Source organism: Pectinophora gossypiella, chromosome 11, assembly GCF_024362695.1.
Source record: "Pectinophora gossypiella chromosome 11, ilPecGoss1.1, whole genome shotgun sequence".
Taxonomy (NCBI): Eukaryota; Metazoa; Arthropoda; class Insecta; order Lepidoptera; family Gelechiidae; genus Pectinophora; species Pectinophora gossypiella.
The window spans coordinates 1,641,705-1,661,923 of NC_065414.1; the positions used below are offsets into that span (position 1 = coordinate 1,641,705).

General features: G+C 38.4%; 3 protein-coding genes across 7 annotated transcripts; 1 reads left to right on the top strand and 2 right to left on the bottom strand.

The window, feature by feature from the left end:
• Nucleotides 1–466: 466 nt before the first annotated feature.
• On the bottom strand, nucleotides 467–7,028 carry LOC126370682 (arrestin domain-containing protein 17-like). Of its 5 annotated transcripts, XM_050015684.1 has the most exons (9): nucleotides 6,693–7,028; nucleotides 6,125–6,274; nucleotides 3,882–3,905; nucleotides 3,185–3,399; nucleotides 2,685–2,864; nucleotides 2,357–2,545; nucleotides 1,668–2,073; nucleotides 1,512–1,589; nucleotides 467–1,472 (listed from the first exon to the last, which is right to left on the bottom strand). In XM_050015684.1, the coding sequence occupies exons 1-9, from the start codon at nucleotides 6,814–6,816 to the stop codon at nucleotides 1,369–1,371; spliced, it is 1,470 nt and encodes a 489-aa protein (XP_049871641.1). In that variant the 5' UTR covers nucleotides 6,817–7,028; the 3' UTR covers nucleotides 467–1,368. The 5 variants fall into 5 exon arrangements, with proteins under 5 accessions (XP_049871641.1, XP_049871640.1, XP_049871639.1 ...); XM_050015683.1 differs by having other exon boundaries at nucleotides 467–1,589; XM_050015682.1 differs by having other exon boundaries at nucleotides 1,512–2,073.
• Nucleotides 7,029–7,329: 301 nt separating this feature from the next.
• Nucleotides 7,330–13,976, top strand: LOC126370685 (serine/threonine-protein kinase RIO2). Its single transcript, XM_050015693.1, has 8 exons — nucleotides 7,330–7,487; nucleotides 7,568–7,709; nucleotides 8,408–8,576; nucleotides 9,463–9,672; nucleotides 10,266–10,457; nucleotides 11,803–11,974; nucleotides 12,757–12,888; nucleotides 13,449–13,976. The coding sequence occupies exons 1-8, from the start codon at nucleotides 7,422–7,424 to the stop codon at nucleotides 13,902–13,904; spliced, it is 1,539 nt and encodes a 512-aa protein (XP_049871650.1). The 5' UTR covers nucleotides 7,330–7,421; the 3' UTR covers nucleotides 13,905–13,976.
• Nucleotides 13,977–13,990: 14 nt separating this feature from the next.
• On the bottom strand, nucleotides 13,991–17,966 carry LOC126370752 (uncharacterized). Its single transcript, XM_050015789.1, has 4 exons — nucleotides 17,837–17,966; nucleotides 16,597–16,736; nucleotides 15,789–15,942; nucleotides 13,991–14,748 (listed from the first exon to the last, which is right to left on the bottom strand). Exons 1-4 carry the CDS (start codon nucleotides 17,921–17,923, stop codon nucleotides 14,602–14,604), a joined length of 528 nt encoding a protein of 175 aa, XP_049871746.1. The 5' UTR covers nucleotides 17,924–17,966; the 3' UTR covers nucleotides 13,991–14,601.
• Between the last annotated feature and the right edge of the window lie 2,253 nt (nucleotides 17,967–20,219).

A 20,219-nucleotide genomic window follows, 5' to 3' on the forward strand; every position in this document is an offset into this window, starting at 1 on the left:
AGTAATGTGTATAATCGCGCGGCAGCCGGATTCTAACAGACAATATTGTCGATTTATTATTGGTTTACATATGAGTGTTGTACAAACTTTTAATAGCAGTCCGATAGTATGCGAGGAGTGTGTGTGGCGCCCTAGATTATTTTTAGTACCTACGTAGAGCCGTAGACGATAGACAATCAATGACGGGCTAAGTTCTTGAACAGGACTAAAAGCGATATGGACTTTGAAGAAGAGAGTCTATACAACAAGAGTATCTATAGAAGTCTATTTAAATAATGTACTGTTTTATATTTATATCATGATATTATAATACTTATAAATTATCATATTAACAGGTTATTCGCTGTAGACCGTACGCTGTTTGCATTAAATGCATGTTAAAAGTTAACATAACATAACAAATACTTTATTGCACAAACAGGAAAAAACAAAATACAAAACAAAAGAGAAATAGAATTAGTACAAAACACTTAGTATTTTTAAGTAAAATAGATAACGGGTCTCCATGTTATAATAGTTAAACACACATTAAGCTAGTTTTAAATACGTAAGCCAGTATGGCAAGTTCTGAGTAGTAAGTTTATTAAGGACAAGTATTTATACTTTTTTACGTTATGTATATAATTCAAAAATATTTTAGCATTATAACAGTCAATTTTATGAGGTAAATAATTATGTAAACAGACAACAACATCATCCTTAACACTATAAGGCAGCTTAGTTATGATTAATTACGCAAATGCAATAGCTATAGGAAAATATACTTATTAAAAATATAATAATAACAATATGGAAACACTTTTTTCCTTTTAGCTATATTTTATAAAAACTTCATATAAGAATAGTAGAACCCTAGTTACATTATAATATAACATAAACAGCCTATATACGTCCCATTGCTGGGACGTTTAAAATATAATATAAAGAAAAATGGTTTTGATTAAGTAAGAAGGCCCTTTGCATTGCTGTTTTGGACTAGAAATCTAATTTCGTTTTGAAATACGTTTTGTGATTTTATTGTGCGTGTAAATTTGAAATAAATAGCAGCTACGTATGTCTAAACAATAATTATTAAACAAAGTAACGCATGTCTATTAAGATAATTTTGTGCGTATTTTAAATACACGTAAAACGTAAATGCAAAACCATTACAAACATTGGTATTTCCCTTAATGTATGAAATTACAACTGATAAAGTATCAGTTATTTTATGTACTTACAAATGGCACGATATCGATTTAAATAATAATAATACTGGTGCTGGTTCCGACAGACACCAAATATTTTTTTTAATTTATTTGCTTTACTATCCACATTATCACATAGGTACAAGAATTGTTATAATTAAAATATGATGCATTAAGTGAATCAACTTGGAGGAGGTGCCGAAGGCGCGGTGTACGCGGGATAAGGCGGATTACCCTGAATGTTACCTATGTTCTCGGGGTAAGGCGGGTTACCCTGATTGTTACCTATGTTCCCGGGGTAAGGCGGGTTACCCTGATTTGAACCTATGTTCCCGGGGTAAGGCGGGTTACCCTGATTTGTACCTATGTTCCCGGGGTAAGGCGGGTTACCCTGATTGATACCTATGTTCCCGGGATAGGGAGGGTTACCCTGGTTGTTACTTACGATCCCAGGGTAGGGCGGGTTAACCTGGTTGTTACTTATGTTCCCGGGGTAAGGAGAATTATAATTGGGTTGATTCGGCGCACATGGAGGGATGACGAAACCAATGTTATTGCTGCGTAATGTTCCGAGTGGGATCTGTTCGCCGCCGGATTGGCCAGTTTGGATTTGGGAATTCGGAGAGTATGGACACGAGGTGGGGTACGGAGCAGAATTAGGGTAAGCTGTAGTTGAACTTTCCATAGGAGGATATGACATATTCTGCACAGTTTCTGTGTGTACCGGAATAGACCCAAGACTCGGTAAAGGCGCCCGTGGCAGGTCGCTCTGCATCGGATGTATGTATGGTTCGTCACCTATCAGAGAACTGAGGGGTACTAACCCGAGGCATATTTCTTCCTCCTCTTCAAGGTCGTCGTAGCAACCAGACATCCTTATCATTACCTGAAAATGAGCTGTATTAATCACTAGCTACTCGAATTTTGAAATACATCACACACATAAATAAATAATACTACGGACTTAAACTAGGCATTAGTACCTATTCATGATTAATACATTAGTTAATATTATTTATTTTAGATGTTATTCTCTAACGCTATTTAATAGACAGCCTATGTTCAACAACTATGATAAGCAAGTACCTCAATGACCAATCTTATCAACCCTGGTGTCAAGTTCTTATTGGGAAGCCCTTGACATGGTTCAACAGGTTTAGTTGTCATACCTTCAAAAAATATCCAACATCAATGATGGAGCAATTATCCAGGTTTGGCACGATCATGGCCGGGACGACCAACTCATATGTCAGCTCTCGTTTGGTATTGCTCAGAATCGGACCTGTCTTCACGGTCTCCAAGACTTCTTCAGGTGGAACAAAGTCCGACGGCGGCTCTAGGCTGTGGTAGCATTCTTTCTGAAATATTTAAACCAATGTTAAAAAATATATTTAGAAAGTAATTTCGGCCCTCTACAATACCGTGCGTAACGCGCGTTTTATACTAACTGAATCACTGAATAGAATCGTAGCACAATATTAGGAGTCAAACACGTACCTTGGTCAACTGGAAGATGATTTTCTTGATCTCAACCTGAGTTTCGTTACGGGCCACCACTGTGATGGGTATAATCTGTCCGGGACAAAAACCTGACGCCGGTAATTTCACAACAATGTTCAACGGATACGGACCACAACACCCCCCGTAGCACTCTTCGAATTCCATATTTATTGGTTGCTGAAACAAAGTATATACGTATATGGCAAATTTCAAATCATTAACTGTTTTATTGCAGCTACTTTTGGTATTAAGATATAGTGAATAAAAGTTTTGTACAGCTTGCAAAGCGACCGACCGACTACCTCTTGCATTCAGCAGTTCTATTGAACGGGAATCCTGTACCTGTACCTCAGTGTTAACGCGAAAATGGACAGGCCAAGCCAAGAACATTAATTCACACAAATACCTATTACGACAACAAGCTGAATAGCAAGACCTTTTAGTTAAAGAAGAACTTTTAGTTACAGTAGGTAACACTAACTAACTAACTAACTAACCTTAACATCTCCACCCAGCTTGTTCAAATCCAGGGGCGCTACAACTTCGAATGCCTTTTCAATTTGTATCCTGTCTACCCCTGCGTTATTGTCCATGTATACCCGGATTGTGTAGGATATTTCCCCTCTTTCTCCTCTAAATGAGGATGGCGCTGTCTCAGGTATCAGGTATTGGAAGGGTATTTTGTGGGTGCCGGGTGAAAGCGAGACTGGACCTGAAAATTGAAAAGGGCTTTCATCTTTTAAAGTGTGATTTAATCAGATATTTGTGGTTTAACCTGTGTGGCTTATCGATATTCTTGAAAATACAATTGTAACACATGTTATAATTAGAAATATGACAAATGCTGTTAGTTCCAGGAAAGCAATCAGTCTCGAATGGTATTCGCATAAATATTAAACTTCAGCATATTTCCAGGGAAGCAATCAGTCTCGAATGGTATTCGCATAAATATTAAACATCAGCATATAATAAGGAATAATACTACTGACTTCAGGTAAGATATCGAATGGCATGTCAGGCTTGGTTTTCTCATTCGTATAGGTACCTTTCTTTAGTGATATTTAATTACCTTGACCCTACATAGATATAAACCGATTCACCAAGGTGATGTTCAATTAGTGAGCATATGGTAATTAATGATCACCACCGGATAATTTGTAAATTAGTGTTGTAGGTATAGATATGGATACATACCTACGTAGTTAAAGCTCGATTTCTCTAAAGCAAATAAAAATATAAGTACCATTTTAAAATAAAATAATTTCATTTTCCTTAAGTAGCCAGAGAACCACATTGAGAACAGTTTAAAATAAAAAATATAATGCTTTCAGTCCTTATATTATAGGTATACATAGCGAATGCCATCCGAGCCAAAAAACATAAAGACAACGAACAATGTAAACAATTCCTGAATCAAAATCTATTTCTAAGCCAAACAGACAATGTTAGAGTCCATGAGGATTGCGGAGTGACATCATTTATTAATAAGTCATTCATTAAATTAATGGGATGTCTTTTTCTGGGTCTCTTTATGATCATTGTTTCTGCCTATTAATGTAAGCCCTTGACTCAGATGGCTTGATTAAGCTTCAGTTTAGACATGGCGGGATTTGTACGGTTCCCATGTGTTTTCATACCAAGAGTTTGATGTAATGATTAAAGGCCAGGCATCTTTACATGCGTAAAAAAACCAATAAAATTACTGTATGGTATGTAAATGCGCGGAGACTGCGCGATTCCTATCGTGGCTAAATCACTTAATTACACATAATATATTATTTCCAATTTAAAGAACAGTAACAATAAAAAGCCATATAATTAAAAATACTTAAATACACGCCCCCTACCCCGCTGTGCCTAGTGTATAAGTATAGTAGCCAGGAAAAAACCCAGATAAAGTCCAAATGGGACAGGTATTTTTATTGAGAACGAAAATCCGGACTAATACTTGATTCCGTAACCATAGCATGCGAGATGCTGTTATGCGCGAGTTGTGTGCCTCTTTAACAATAAAAACGTGACACTCCTATATGCAGTCATCAATACTGCTATCCCAAATGCGTTTGATTGAGTGCAGGCCTGTGCCCTGCATATATGTATAGGCTGTTTATGTGTTATGTTTTTTATTAAGAAAACGTAGATAGTAGGTAAATACTGTAAATGCTTATTTTTCTCTTTTTAAGGTTGACAGGAAAAGTTTCAGTGCCTTAACAATTTTATTAAACTTAATTAATACTTGAATTGTCAAATGGATGACGGTGCTTGGGACCTGGCTTCTCTCCCGGTGAGGTTTGGTGGCATTGGCGTGAGAAAAATCTCGGCTGTTGCTCTTCCTGCATTTTTGTCCTCTGCTTACGCTTCTACCTTGCTATGCGGAAAGATACTTAACCCTTTTTCGGGTTCCGTGCAGGTTTTTGGTGTGGCGGAGGCCACGAGTGCTTGGAGTTCGTTGCGGCCTGGTGATCTGCCTTTGAACCAGTTTTCGCAGAAGCAGTGGGATGAACTTTTGTGTAAAAAGGTTCAGCAAAATCTGGTTGCGAGTTGCGCCACTGCGGAGGATCGCTCTCGTCTTTTGGCCCTGTATGAGAGGGAGTCGGGTTTTTGGCTACAGGCGCTTCCTTCGGTGAATGTGGGTACACTTCTTGACGACGTCACGCTGTCCCTTGCTATTGGGCTTCGCTTGGGGGTGCAAATAAATCAGCCACATCTGTGTCGATGCGGAGCCTTGGTCAATGATTTGGGGCGCCATGGTTTGTCATGTCTGAGGAGTGCGGGTCGGATACCTCGTCATGCCTCCTTAAATGACATAATACGCAGGGCTCTTTCTTCTATAGGAGTCCCGTCCATTCTGGAGCCCAGTGGAATTATTCGCGCGGATGGCAAACGTCCGGATGGGTTGACGTTGGTTCCGTGGAGCATGGGTCGTTGTCTCGTATGGGATGCGACTTGTGTTGACTCTCTGGCACCTTCTCATGTACCTTCGACCTCTGTTAGGGCAGGTGCTGCGGCCCAGGCAGCGGAGGAGGGGAAGAGAAGGAAATATGTGGGTTTAAGTGGGTCGTATATCTTTTTGCCATTCGCAGTGGAGACGATGGGTCCGTGGGGTCCTGAGGCGAAATTATTTTTGAGTGACATTTCGGCGCGTCTCATTGAGGCAACTGGCGATCCGAGAGCTGGCAGTTATTTTGCGCAGAGGATAGGCCTGGCAGTTCAGAGGGGGAATGCTGCCAGCGTTTTGGGCGCTCTGCCTCAGTGCGGCGCGCTGGAGGAGATCTTCTATTTATAATGAGTTCGTATTGTTAATATAGTTATTTTTAGATCATTTATTTGTTTATATTTAATATAACACTACGTATTTTAATATTAATAAAAAAAGACAAGTATTTAAAAAAAAAAAAAAAAAAAAAAATTAATACTTAAATAAAAAAATAACTTACCATTTCCCACAGAGATACATTGTGTGGCATTGAAGTATTCTTCTTTTGCCTTATACTCCACTTCAACACTCCTTCGGTTACCATAAGACTCATTGACTTCAGTCTCTGTCCAATATACTCTGCCTTCTCCATAATATGTTACATAAATTGCTGCAAAAGGACATAATAATTATTGTAATACATTTTGCTTAACTGTACAAAAACTATTATAATATCAGAAAAAAATAAATTAAAAACTTTCAATATAATTTATAAAAAAATGACTACATTTCTATTATATTCTTTAATAAAGAAAGATAGAAATGAAAATAAAGAGATAAATAATATTTAATATACTTTTTAAAAACACGACTTTATTGCTTAATTAACTTTTTCCATTTAAAGTTCATTTTAAGTAACTTTAAATTAAATTTAAGTTTATCTGTTTGTTTAGTTTAGGTAAATATCAAATTAGATAATATTAATGCCTTAAATAAATAAACAGATAGCTAACCAGAGAACACATAATAACATCATTAGATTAAAAAATAAAATATAGGTAGTATAGAGAATGTTAAAAAATTTTAACCTGCATAGTTTGTGGGCTCATTCAACACACATTCTATGTGTCCACTTATCATTTGACCGGCATAAAAAATAGCACGAGGTTCGTCAAAAATAAGTCTTGCATTTTTGAACCCGACTAAATCCATGATCACAACACCGAACTTTTCCTGTTTAGAAAATTTTAGTCACACGTTTCCTATGTAAACTGCATCATATAGAAAACCCTTAAATATTCGCACATTTCTATTTTTGAAGAGGAAAAGTAAAGAAATGCTTACAAAAGTATACAAATGAGAAGGAATTTACGTGATGAACAAATGAGGTGAGGGTCGGGAGGGGTGGGAATCGAGATGATAAGCGGGAGGGAACTGTCAAAATCTGAGGTCAAAACAAAAGTATCTAACGGGCGCTTTACACCTTGGATTTTTTTATATAACGTTATCTTTGTGTTTTATTTGTTTGTTGATAATCAAATAATTATGATTATTAAAAAATCTATAAGTTCTATTATTATACTTGACTTTAATTTAGCCTTCACTCACATACTCTGTAAAGTGTCCTCAAAGCTCAAAGCGACTTTAGCGTTTCGTTATGTTTGCCTCTACTTGGCCTCTACATAGAAATAAACATTGAATAAACATCTGTCAAGTGTCACTGTCAAAAGTTCCTTTTTGTGCGTGGTTCGCGTGTGATTCTTAATCACGTTGTAAACTTATTTGTTTTTCCATGAAATAGTTACAATTACATAAAAATGGGAAAGTTAGATGTTGCTATTTTGCGTTATTTAACGCCCGAAGACTTCCGTGTGTTGACAGCGGTGGGTACAATATTGAAGTGAATTCACTTATAGGTAACCTAAAATGTGTTTGTTTATTATTAATATTTTATGATTTTTAGGTTGAAATGGGCATGAAAAACCATGAACTGGTTCCTGCATCCTTAGTGGCATCAATTGCGAACCTCCGTCACGGCGGTGTACATAAATTAATGAAGGAATTGTGTAAACACAGGCTACTGAGTTACGAACGGGGTAAACAATGTAAGTAGCCTATTTCCATCATTACACGAAGTAAGACGATCCGTGCTTCGGAAGGCACGTTAAGCTGTTGGTCCCGGTTACTACTTACTGATGTAAGTATGTAGTCGTTATATGAGTCATGTCAGGGGCCTTTGGCGGCTCAATAGTAACCCTGACACCAGGGTTGATGAGGTTGGTAATTCACCTCACAACGCACACGTTAGAAGAAGACGAAGTATTGTTCACTTTCCTTGAACATGTTAGGCTTATGACATACTATGTGTTATGTGGTTGAAGGAAAAGGATAAAGTGCACTGCCTGTCTCACTCTTGCTTATACGTTAGGCGGCGACGTTAAGAACGAGATTTTTATATGGAGGGATGTGACTAATGGTTTATATTAGAAGCCTCGCACATCTACTAAAGACTACCTCCTATCCTATTTTTAGGCATGCCCTGACCTGAGGATTTCACCCATATGTTTCACAAAAGTGACTTACAATAACACTATTATAGCAAGAAACATGGGAAAAGTTAAAAACAAAATTTTTGTATTACTATTTTGTATTCTGATGTCAATTATGTAATAAAATATGCAATAATTTGGTTTAGGAATTGTTTTTAAAGGAGCATTTAAGTTCAAAATATTTCTTTTTTTCAAAAACATGGTACTACGAAGATATTAGCATTTAGGTCTAAAATTTTCTTTATTTTGTTTAGATGATGGTTACCGTCTCACCAACTCAGGCTACGATTACCTGGCCCTGAAAGCCCTGACGAACCGTAAAGTTATTGCCTCCTTCGGTAATCAGATTGGCGTAGGCAAGGAGTCCAACATCTACACCGTCGCTGATGAAGACCGCAATCCTTTGTGCTTGAAGCTTCACAGGTGTGTATTTTCTTTTTATTTATTTATTAGGCACTTCAACAGTACATACACACAACAATTACTATAACTTTCTTAAGGCTAGTATTAGTGCTTACAGACATGCATAACTCATGTAATTAACATGCATGTTATAATTAAAATCAAAGGATATAGTGATCTCGCAAATAAATTGATTTGATTTGATTTGATTTTTATATAATATTTTGTAATAACACTCACTTCATTGGTTTATAATGGGGAGTGGTATACCTAGTATATTTTGATTAATGAGAAATAATACAAAATCTATATTTCATGGCATCTAAAGAGCTTGAAGTTTATAAAATTAATACTCCAAAAAAAAACTTGGAAATACCTTCCTCTACCTTCTATACCTCTGACTACCCCAATTGGAGATATAATCTGACCGTTAAATGACGGGTCTACCTCTTTTCATCCATTAGTTTTTGGTGATTGATCATGTGGCCTGTCCAGTTTCCACTGCTCCGGGGGCTTCAACCAATAGATGCAGCAAATGCTATCTACGGTAGATAAAACTCGTAAGGCTAGGCGTAGGTCGAAGCCCTCGGCAGCATTCGGGCTGCGTCCGGCGCGGTTGCATGTTTCTACATCTGTCATTTCGTAACTACTACGTTTATGTTGTTTGTTTTTGTGTTTGTTTGTGTATGTTTATGTTGTTCTACTATGTTTGTTTTGTTGTTTGTTTGTTTCTTTGTTTATGTTTTTTGGTTTGTTTTTTTTTGTTTGTTTGTTTATAGGCAAGAGGGAAACCACTGCCCTATTTTTCCCTAAAAAGTAGCATGGAGAATGCTACACAGACAAGAGCATGGCTTTTAAATTAGTGATGATGATGATGTTTATAATATTCCAAATTTAAATTTTCCAGGCTAGGCCGAACCTGCTTCCGCAACATAAAAGACAAGCGCGACTACCACGCGCACCGCAACCGCGCGTCGTGGCTCTACCTGTCACGCATCTCTGCCACCAAGGAGTTTGCATACATGAAGGCTCTCTACGACCGTGGTTTCCCAGTCCCCAGGCCTGTCGATTTCAATAGGCATTGTGTTGTCATGGATTTGATTGCTGGGGGGCCTTTGTAAGTATATGATTCCTTTTCTGATGAAGATGGTAAAATTATGTTATACTATAGTTCCCAGAATTTTCGATACCCAAGTGAATTTTAAAGTTTCACATTGTACATTCTTCATACAAAAATGTTTACTAAAAACTTCAGAAATTAATGTACCCGGAATTTAGACGTGAGAAGAAGGGTTTTTCGCTCTCATGGTGTGATTTCCCTTGGCAACGGAGAAGTCAATTGCTGGTTGGCAGAGCCACTATCATGTAAGGCTCTTAGTTTATATTATCTGGTTGACCAATCCTTTGCTTAAGGGATAGGTACACCTATGAGGCTGGCATGATCACTCAGGGTGTTCAAAGCCTCATTAAAAATAATATTAAAAAGAATAAAAAAAATTAAATAGACTAATAATACTTCTTAAGAGCTCCAATATCTATAGATTGACTGTTCGCGCCATATTGCGCTTAAGGTAGATGCATGGGTCACGCGGGGACGCAGTTCTAGACCCCTTCAGTCTCTCATGTTTACCTTCTTCCATACATCTACACCCATGGCGCGGTACAACCATCGCAGCCAAACTAACAGATCGTGTATCTACACGTCTCCAGAACCCACGTAACAGAAGTAGCAGATCCGGAATCCCTCTACGACGAGCTGATGAACCTGATAGTGCGTCTGGGCAACTGCGGCGTCATCCACGGCGACTTCAACGAGTTCAACATCATGATCGATCTAGAAGGACACCCCATCATCATCGATTTCCCGCAGATGGTCTCTACTTCGCATCCTAACGCTGAACTGTGAGTGTTGGCAACATTGATATTACATTATACACGGTGTTAGTGACGCGACACCGAATACTGAAGGGAATGATTCAGTTCATGATTCTGAGTTAATACATAAACATACACAAATAGCCTATATACGTCCCAATGCTGGGCACAGGCCTCCCCTCAATCAACCGGAGGGAGATTCTGAGTTAATATCAAGTGGATTTTTCCATCGCAAAAGTATGGATCTGAAAGAAGAAGGCCGCCTATTGTACTTATGTTTTTATTCGTATGTTTATGTCCTTTGTATAATGTCGTTGTGCAATAAAGTATTATTGATTGATTGAAAATCAGTCTCATTTTACTTCTCGACTTATTTTTGAATTTTATTTATGAGTTAAATAACAATGAGTACAGTCATGAGCAATATAATGTACCCACTTTAGGACTCTGTCGCACTAACATATTTGACATTTAGTGAGACTTACAGTTCAATTTGACAAAAAAGTTAATGTGACATGGTACCAAAGCGTACATATTAATGCTCGTGACCGTACGACGTTTGACCGCTTTTATTGATGACGTCACAGGACATTTCCATACAAACTCCAAAGAAAAGTTTCGTTTTGACGTTACGTAAATAGTATCTCATTTGACTAGGTTGTCAAGTAGCCTATTATCTATAATCCAAACATGAATTGAAACTCGTATAAAATCGAAATAGTGGTTTAAAGCCTGAACCGAGATTAGAACCTGTGACCCTACGGCTGTCACGGATCTCATATAACTCCCGGCAAACTTCTTGAGCATCGAGGGTCGTAGTGGGGGAAAGTTCGCGCACGTACACTTACGTGCAAAAAAATGAACTTCTGATTATTTTCTTAACTTATTATTATAAATTATTTAGTTATGTAAATAAAACTAAACTTATATTATTATAGTTTATTAAAACTTATATTATATTATTATATTTAATAAAAAACTAATCGTCAGGTAAGTATGATATTCCTTCCATGAGGTTGAAACTAGCAATACCAGAGCTAGTGCTAGGTTTTAGATCTGTAGACATAGACCTCGTGCTAGTAACTAATTCTTAAACTTAAACAAATGAGCAATAACAAAAAAAACTAACCAAAGATCAATAACAAAAACGTGACAGTTTCACTGCACGTAAGTGTATTCGGGAGTCAAAGGGACGAAGACAGATTGCGCGGGGGAAGTATCGACTGATCTACCAATAGCCGGTCGATGCGGGACTCACCCGCCCCCGCGCCCCGTACCGCACCACCAAAGAGATCTAAAATTCGGTTGTGCGCATTCAAGGTAGATGCTCAAGAAGTTTGCCGGGACCTATACTCGATTTACTCTTCAACAGCTACTTTGACCGTGACGTCAAGTGCATCCGCGAATTCTTCAAGAAGCGGTTCGGCTTTGAGAGCGAGATGTACCCGCAGTTCAGCGAGTTGGAGCGAGACGACGAATTGGACCGCGAGATCGCCTGCTCCGGGTACAAGCGATCCAAAGACGTCGAGGATGAATTGCTTGATGTAAGTATCAGGAGGAGCCCGGTGGCGCAGCGGTAAACGCGCTCGGTCTGCGATTGTTGAAGTAAAGCAACTTTCGCAAAGGCCGGTCATAGGATGGGTGACCACAAAAAAAAAAGTTTTCATCTCGAGCTCCTCCGTGCTTCGGAAGGCACGCTGAGCCGTTGGTCCCGGCTGCATTAGCAATCGTTAATAACCATCAATCCGCACTGGGCCCGCGTGATGGTTTAAGGCCCGATCTCCCTATCCATCCATAGGGAAGGCCCGTGCCCCAGCAGTGGGGACGTTAATGGGCTGATGATGATGAAGTATTAAGAGTGACGTGACTCATGTAACGATTATTTACATCAGTAACTAGTGTAGCAGAGTACAAACTCTGCACATACTGGCCTTTCCTTCTTACTATCAATCATTTTAAATTTCGAAATTCTCATTCCATTCCACAATTCGTTTTATTCTACACTGATAAATTGCATCCCCGACCTTGATAAGAGCAAAACATATACTGCTTAGCTCTGGCCGTGCGCACTAATTTTAATTGTAATCATAAATTCTTCATTGTATTTTATATAGCATCGTTATAATTTCGTCAAGTTCTTGTTTGTGAAGTGCTAATTAATAAACTGTGTATTGCTGTTGGTGTTACTATTTTCGTCGTTTTTACTACTCATCCTACCCGCCTGCTACTACTCCGGGAACAACAGCTTAACATGCATTCCGAAGCCAGTATCATCCTACTTATGGACAATAGACGAAATGAAAATGATAGATACATTTTGTTTCAGCAAATGGGTGTTCGTCTTCAAGTGAGCGACGATGAAGCCAGCGGGTCGGAAGAAGATGATGCAGAGCAAGAGAACATGAACACTGCAGCTGCCAATTACACTGATGATCAACTGGCTGCGCTGAGGAAAGAGGTAGTTCAACATAAACTGATGGCTATTGGTATAGTCAAGAGGTATATCCATAGCGAAATGAAATAAGTACCAACACCTCACTAAGTGTTCTGTTAGACCAACGTGATAGGTGGTGAGCCATATCGCCACCTGTAATGGTCGAGCTGTGTTAGTGAAAACTGCTCTACATGGTAATTAATAAACAAATAAAATAAATGAATATTGGCAAGGTCACAACTGCATTGAGCATTAATACTTTAAAAAAATATAAATATTTAATTTAATTTATAGAGTCCAAAAATTTTTTTAAATATGGATTCAACTATGCTCTTTATTATAGACTATAATATTTATAAACTCTGCTATAAAACAGCAAAACCCAGTAACCGCCAGAACCAATTTTGATTTATATACTGACATAAAATAGTGATTTTATTATGGTTTAACTTATGAGTTATTTATGTAGTTTTATATATATCGACACCTTTAAGCAGTCTTGTTTTGACATTCTCTAATAACTTGTAAGATAAATGTATTATTTTTAAGTGAATTATAACTACAACATATAATTTAATATCCAGGTTGAAGCGTCAATAAAAAACGATGAGAAGAAAGCCACACTAGATGCTGTCACAGCCAAAACTGTCAACCTCGCAATAACAGATACAGATGAACCACCAACTCTCGTACTCGCAACGAAAGAGATCGAAAAAGACAAAGAAAATGAAGACAAAAGAAAGAAAGAAGAAGAAGACACAATAGGAGAACCTCTAGACAGAAACTCACAGAAGTACAGACTAGCTATGATTGAAAAAGCACTATCGGATGTCCGAACAATGAGATCGTACACATCAGCAAGCACAATCGCCCCGGACGTAGTGAAACTACAAGTGAAGAAGAATCTAGAAGTTCGACAGAAGAAGATGGATAGGAAGAAGATTATTGCAAAAGGAGAAGCAAGTGCAGTAACAAGACAGAGAAGAGATAACAAAGAGACGATAAGAGAGAGTCACGGGTTATGGGGATGGGCGGAATAAAGGTTGCGTTTATTTGGAATATATTTTATTAAGTTTAGTGTATTAAATATAATATAATGTTAACGTAAGTAAGTACAGTTTTATTTCGAGCTTAGAAAGTGTCAAATCAAAAATCTAAATAAAATCATTTATTCGCAAAGGATTCATGGTTTTGTATAACAGTTGATGGGGTTTATGTTCCAAGTATCACATGATCCTGTTAATTCTTCGAACATAAATGTTGTGCCTGTAGCATAATAGCTTTAATTGCAGTAGTTCGTATTACAATTATAGAGACTATTTTCAGTTTGATCCACATCTATATTTGATACTGCAGATTGGAATTATGCAAACCTAATGTAATTTACTTATTTATCGTTATCATTATCAATATATTCATTATCACTACTTCCTTTAGCGTCATTATCATTAATTACTTTACTGCTATTATCATCCTCTTTTCCTTCCTTCCCCATTTCTACTATAACCATCCCCCCTTTCACCATCGTCATCCCTCTTTTCATTGAAACCATCGTCTTTTACTCCATCGTCTTCCCTCTTTTCACTATCTCCACCTTCACCCGGCTTTTCACCATCACCATCTCCCTTTTCACCATCGTCATCCCCCTTTTCACTGACACCATTGTTCTTTTCGCCAGCAACATCCCCCATTTTATTATCACCGTCCCCTTTCGCACCATCACCATCCCTCGTCCGCTTAATCATCAGTATCGCGATCCCCTTCATCTTCAGGCTCGGTAACAAGCGGTAATATGGTAGTGGACATGCGATCCTTCTTCATGTCATTCAACCAATCGTGATTTCGCTCGTAGATCATCATTAAGTGGGCCTCAACACATAGGATCTAAAGGACAAGGTAAGTGTGTAATAGCATTAACCCGTTGACGGCTAAAACACGTATCATCATCATCAGCCCATTAACGTCCCCACTGCTGGGGCACGGGCCTTCCCTATGGATGGATAGGGATCGGGCCTTAAACCATCACGCGGGCCCAGTGCGGATTGATGGTTATTAACGACTGCTAATGCAGCCGGGACCAACGGCTTAACGTGCCTTCCGAAGCACGGAGGAGCTCGAGATGAAAACTTTTTTTTGTGGTCACCCATCCTATGACCGGCGTTTGCGAAAGTTGCTTAACTTCAACAATCGCAGACCGAGCACGTGTACCGCTGCGCCACCGAGCTCCTCCTCACGTAAAACACGTATCATTAATTCTATTTACTCTCGTATCATATAATAAAGAAGAAATTCCTAGCTAGCTCAGACGCTAGTGGGGAGCGGAGAGTTGCCTTTCTATACGTAGTGTTATTCCTTATTCTATGCTTACGTATTCACACGACAAGAATTCGATTGTTATATAGAGTGTACGACTAACGCTTAGTGTGAGCGAAACAGACAGTGTGCGCGCTCTCTTACTCCTTAACGACTTACGGTCATTTAGAATAAAGTGTAAGTAACAGCCTCCGTAGTCTAGTGGTTAGAGCGTTAGGCTCACGATCGGGAGGAATCACTTTGTGAGACTGTCCTTTGTTTGGTAAGGACTTTTCAGGCTTGAATCACCTGATTGTCCGAAAAAGTAAGATGCTTACGTGCTTCGGAGGGCACGTTAAGCCGTTGGTCCCGGCTATTAGCCGTTAAAACACCTCCATCAACTCGCAGTGGAGCAGCGTGGTGGAGTATGCTCCATACCCCCTCCGGTTGATTGAGGGGAGACTTGTGCCCAGCAGTGGGACGTATATAGGTAGTTTATGTGTGTGTGTATGTGTGTGAGACTAAAGTGAGACCCAGCTCGGGGGGTGGTTATATATAGCTCGGCACTGATGCGAATTGGTACGGAGCGGTCTTTATTATATGCCAATAGCATGTACGAAGGTTAACATTACCCTGTCATATTCGGTGTCGAGCCCCTCCATGCGGTAGGTGTATCCAAACACGCTGGTAGATATCCTCGACTCGACGGCCACCAACCCGCTGTCGCCCGTGAACACCGGGAATTTATTTATCTTGTAGCTACCCGCCTTTATTGGGCACTCCATCCTGATAAAACAATACAGGGTTTTAGTGACATCGTAACGAAAACTTTGAGGGATGATTCAGACCAAGATTCTGAGTTGATATTAAGTGGAATTTTCCGTCGCAAAAGTATACTTTTGTTCTATAGATCTATAGAACTGATAATAATTTTAAAAAACACTAAAATTTTTCATGAATTTTCCGACAAGACATTCAAATTGATATCAATTCAGAATCGTGGTCTGAGTCATCCCCCTCATTATTCGTTACGGTTGTCAATTCTATACTTACCACCTGATTATTCTGAGTTAATACCACTTGATATTAACTCAGAATAATCAGGTGGTAAGTATAGAATTGAAAATAAGTAAAAAAAGAAACACGCACGCACAGGCACGTTAAGCCGTTGGTCCCGGCTGCATTAGCAGTCGTTAATAACCACCAATCCGCACTAGGCCCGCGTGGTGGTTTAAGGTCCGATCTCCCTATCCATCGATAGGGAAGGCCCGTGCCCCAGCAGTGGGGACGTCAATGGGCTGGTGATGATGATGAAAAGAAACACAAAAAAACATGAATTTTGCAACAGAAAATTCTACTTTATATTAACTCAGAATCATGAGCCGAATCATCCCCCTCAGTATTAGTTATGATGTCATTAACACTGTATAAAGCACTCACTTGGGCGTGACGTACTGGAAGAACGCGTTATAGACGTCAGCCTCGCCTGAGCCCTGACAGCCGTCCTTGACCACCGTCATCGTCCGGAAGAAGTCGCACGTGTCCAGGTTGCGGAGGTCGTGGCATTTCTGCATTGTCACCTGGCGAAATTCTATGATGATGATGTGATCCAGCCGGTTTTGGCTACTGAGAGCCTTCAGCTTCATTTGTCCGGCCAAGTACAATAAGTCACGTCAAAAAAAAGCTACGGCGACTGCTTCAATATGCTAGTTTCCAACTAGTCAAATCAGTTACTTTTTACTAAACGTCAAAACAGAAAATGACTATCGTATTCGTATGAAAAAGCAACCTGTGACGTCATAGAAAAAGTGACAAAAATGTCGCACTTATTATTACATTTTTCTTTATTAATTCATAAATAAGTTAAATAGCATCAAGATAAGGTTTTTTGTCACCTTTACATCTGTTTTTAGTTAGTAATCAGAATTTCATAATTTATCTTTGACCTAGGAAACTACCCAATTCCGACGTTCATGCGCTCGCGTCTGGCTTATATACCCAATCTTGTCGGGAAAGATCCTCGCAAAATACTATACTTGCAGTTTCAACTCAAAGATATAAGTAGTTACACTTTGAATCGTCAATGTTTAAATATATTTTGTGGAACGTCTGATCCGCCTAAAACTGCTGCAGCTTCTAACAATCTGTGTAGCCGAGGAAAAGTAGCTGCAACATAAACCTCGGCACAGGACTCTAGACGTTCTTAAAAAAGTAGCAAAAGATATTGTAATTTCAGTAATTTGACTGCCTCATATTGTTTCTCAGGCGGTTATTCTCATCCAGAATGCATTGAGAGCTCCCACGTATAAAAACGATATGATGTTATGCAACGATCTCACGTTGCGATGTCTCGTGTCGTAGTAATTCACGATGCGCTCCTATGTGCCCGTTCCGTATTGGTTATTCTAGCATAACATCCATTTTACAGCCTATACCTTCGGATTATTTCAAATCAAAATCGGAAATATAGGAATAAATGCTCTCACGATATTGTCCACGTTATTTCCATCCCCTTTTCATCCCTTTAAGGGGTTAATTCCGGGGTAAAAACTATGCTACGTCCTTGCCGAGGTCTCAAACTATCTTTGTACAAAATTTCATCTAAACCCGATCAGCGATTTAAGCGAGGAAAGGTAACAGACAGGCAGTTACTTTCGCATTTATAGCTTCGGTTTCTTACCAAAAGCAGCCATCCGTTCTCCACATCTTTGGTAACGTTGATAATTCCACTGAGTGACGATTTATACGCCCCCTTATGGATGCTCATCTCTGATATGACTACTGGGCCTTTCTTCTTATCAGTACACGGACCGACCCTGGTTATCAACAAATGTGATAGCGCTGGGACTCCATACACTTTATACGTATTACTTATACAAATAATTAATATCAATGTAGTATGCATGTTTAGTATTTGAAAGCCTATGGAAACTGAAATGTACTTGCCGACCTAATAGATTATTCATGACATGATTTGATTGTAATTATTGTAGATAATGAATTTTTAATACGCTTTTGATGATGTTTTGTTGAAACTTTTTATAATTGAGCAAGTGTTTCAGTTTTTTTTTGACGTGACTTATAGTCGTTTTGCCGCAGTGGCATTAACTACTTGGCCGGACAAATGGGGTGTGCTGAACAAATGGGGTGCGCTGAAGTGTTTCAGTAATCATGTGGTTGAATCCGTGATGCTTCGCATGTTGGGAGAACGCGTGATATACATGGCAGTGTCCATGGTTCGAATCCCTGCTTTCAATTAACCATACCATCTTTCATAAAGTAATTTATTGCACAACAGGAAATACAAAATTTAAAAGAATTCAAAAGAAGAAAAATTTTCGTGTTTCAAATGTCAGATCCCACATATGCTTGCAAGCAAACTGAGCGTGTAACATTCCCATTACACCTAACAAACGACCTGATGACCTTGAAGACCTGAACCGATTTCCACCAAACATAGCTAAGAACACTCTCGACTGATATATACCTTTCAAACAAAAAAAAAACCGCATTAAAATCGGATCATCCGTTTGGGAGCTACGATGCCACAGACAGACATACACATTTACACACACACACTGACACGTCAAACTTATTATAACACCCCGTCGTTTTTTCGTCGGGGGTTAAAAACAATAATTATTTACTTAAGTATACCAATTTTAATGAGTGATAGGACTATCAGCTAGGTTATAATATTGAATAATAATTGAGGTCGCCACAGAAAGATGACCTCGCAAATCAATTTTGGCCCCTAACTTATCTAAGTGCCTGTAGCTTTTATAATCTCTTTTTTAATGATAAATATATATTTATTCTACATTCGAGTTCGAATTCATAAAAAATCAGACCAGAAAAATTAAAAAAAAAAATAGAATAAAAATTAGATCAGAAAAAAATAAGGTACTTACACTGCGTGATCTAAACCCCATAATATTTCCCGCCATTCAGGGTTGGTTGAAAGAGGCCTCTTTTAGAGATAATCCCACTTTCGTTTTATGTATTTAATGTTTGGTTTTTCCTTGTTATGTGTACAATAGCAGTTGGTTGCCCGATTACATGGGACTTAAAAAGTTAAAACATAGCAGGAGAAGAGTGGGTGCATATGTATACTAAACATTTCTGCCTACACTTTCGGGGATATTCAAATTCAAAAATATCTTTATTCAATAGGTAACATAGTTACACTTTGAATCGTCAATTTTACATAACGAGCGTCTCATCCGCCTAAAACTACTGCATATAGATACAGACGTGATGCTATGATATATTACGTACTTACATTTATTAATTCTTAATATTCTTCCTCTCAGACGATGCCCTGAGCCGAGGTTTTGTACCGGGTGAGAGCCCTCAGGCAAATCTACAATAAGTCACGTCAACAAAAGACTCCAATTTAATTACTTAGTCCCTTTTTTATGTGACTTATTGTAGATTTGCCTCGGATGGCATTAACTACTGGGCCGGACAAATGGGGAGCGCTTAGGGCCCTCACCAGGATGAAATTGAAGTGTGAACCACATTGGCACCTGCAACAGTGTTGAAATATCGGGAGTCTCATATCCCTGAAAATAACGCGGTAAGAACCTGGTATTATGTGTTTTAATTAGGTGCCTATAATATCCACATGAGTACTGAAAATTAAAAAGTGACTTTATGATATTTTACAATAAGATCTAAGTACATTATTAGTTCTACTTAAATAAATACTAACTGCAGATAACTTTAAGTAGGTATTTTAGGTAGGTAGGTGGGTGACTTTTTCAATTATAACTGTACTGCCCTTGACTCGACTCGAATACAATTGTTTTTATACAACTATTAACACTGATAAGGCACACGACACGTAATGGAAAACAACATAAAGCGAAGATTATTACATTATTTACCTATTCGTCGTAAAACTTATCTTCTAGATATACTCGTATTAAGAGAATTCATAATGATATTTGCAATAATGCAGTAAAGATAATTTGTACGTTTTGAAACAGGTACCTACTTACCAATTACCTACGTACCTATATATAAACCCGCTTAATTTATTTAAGTATATTAGATATGTT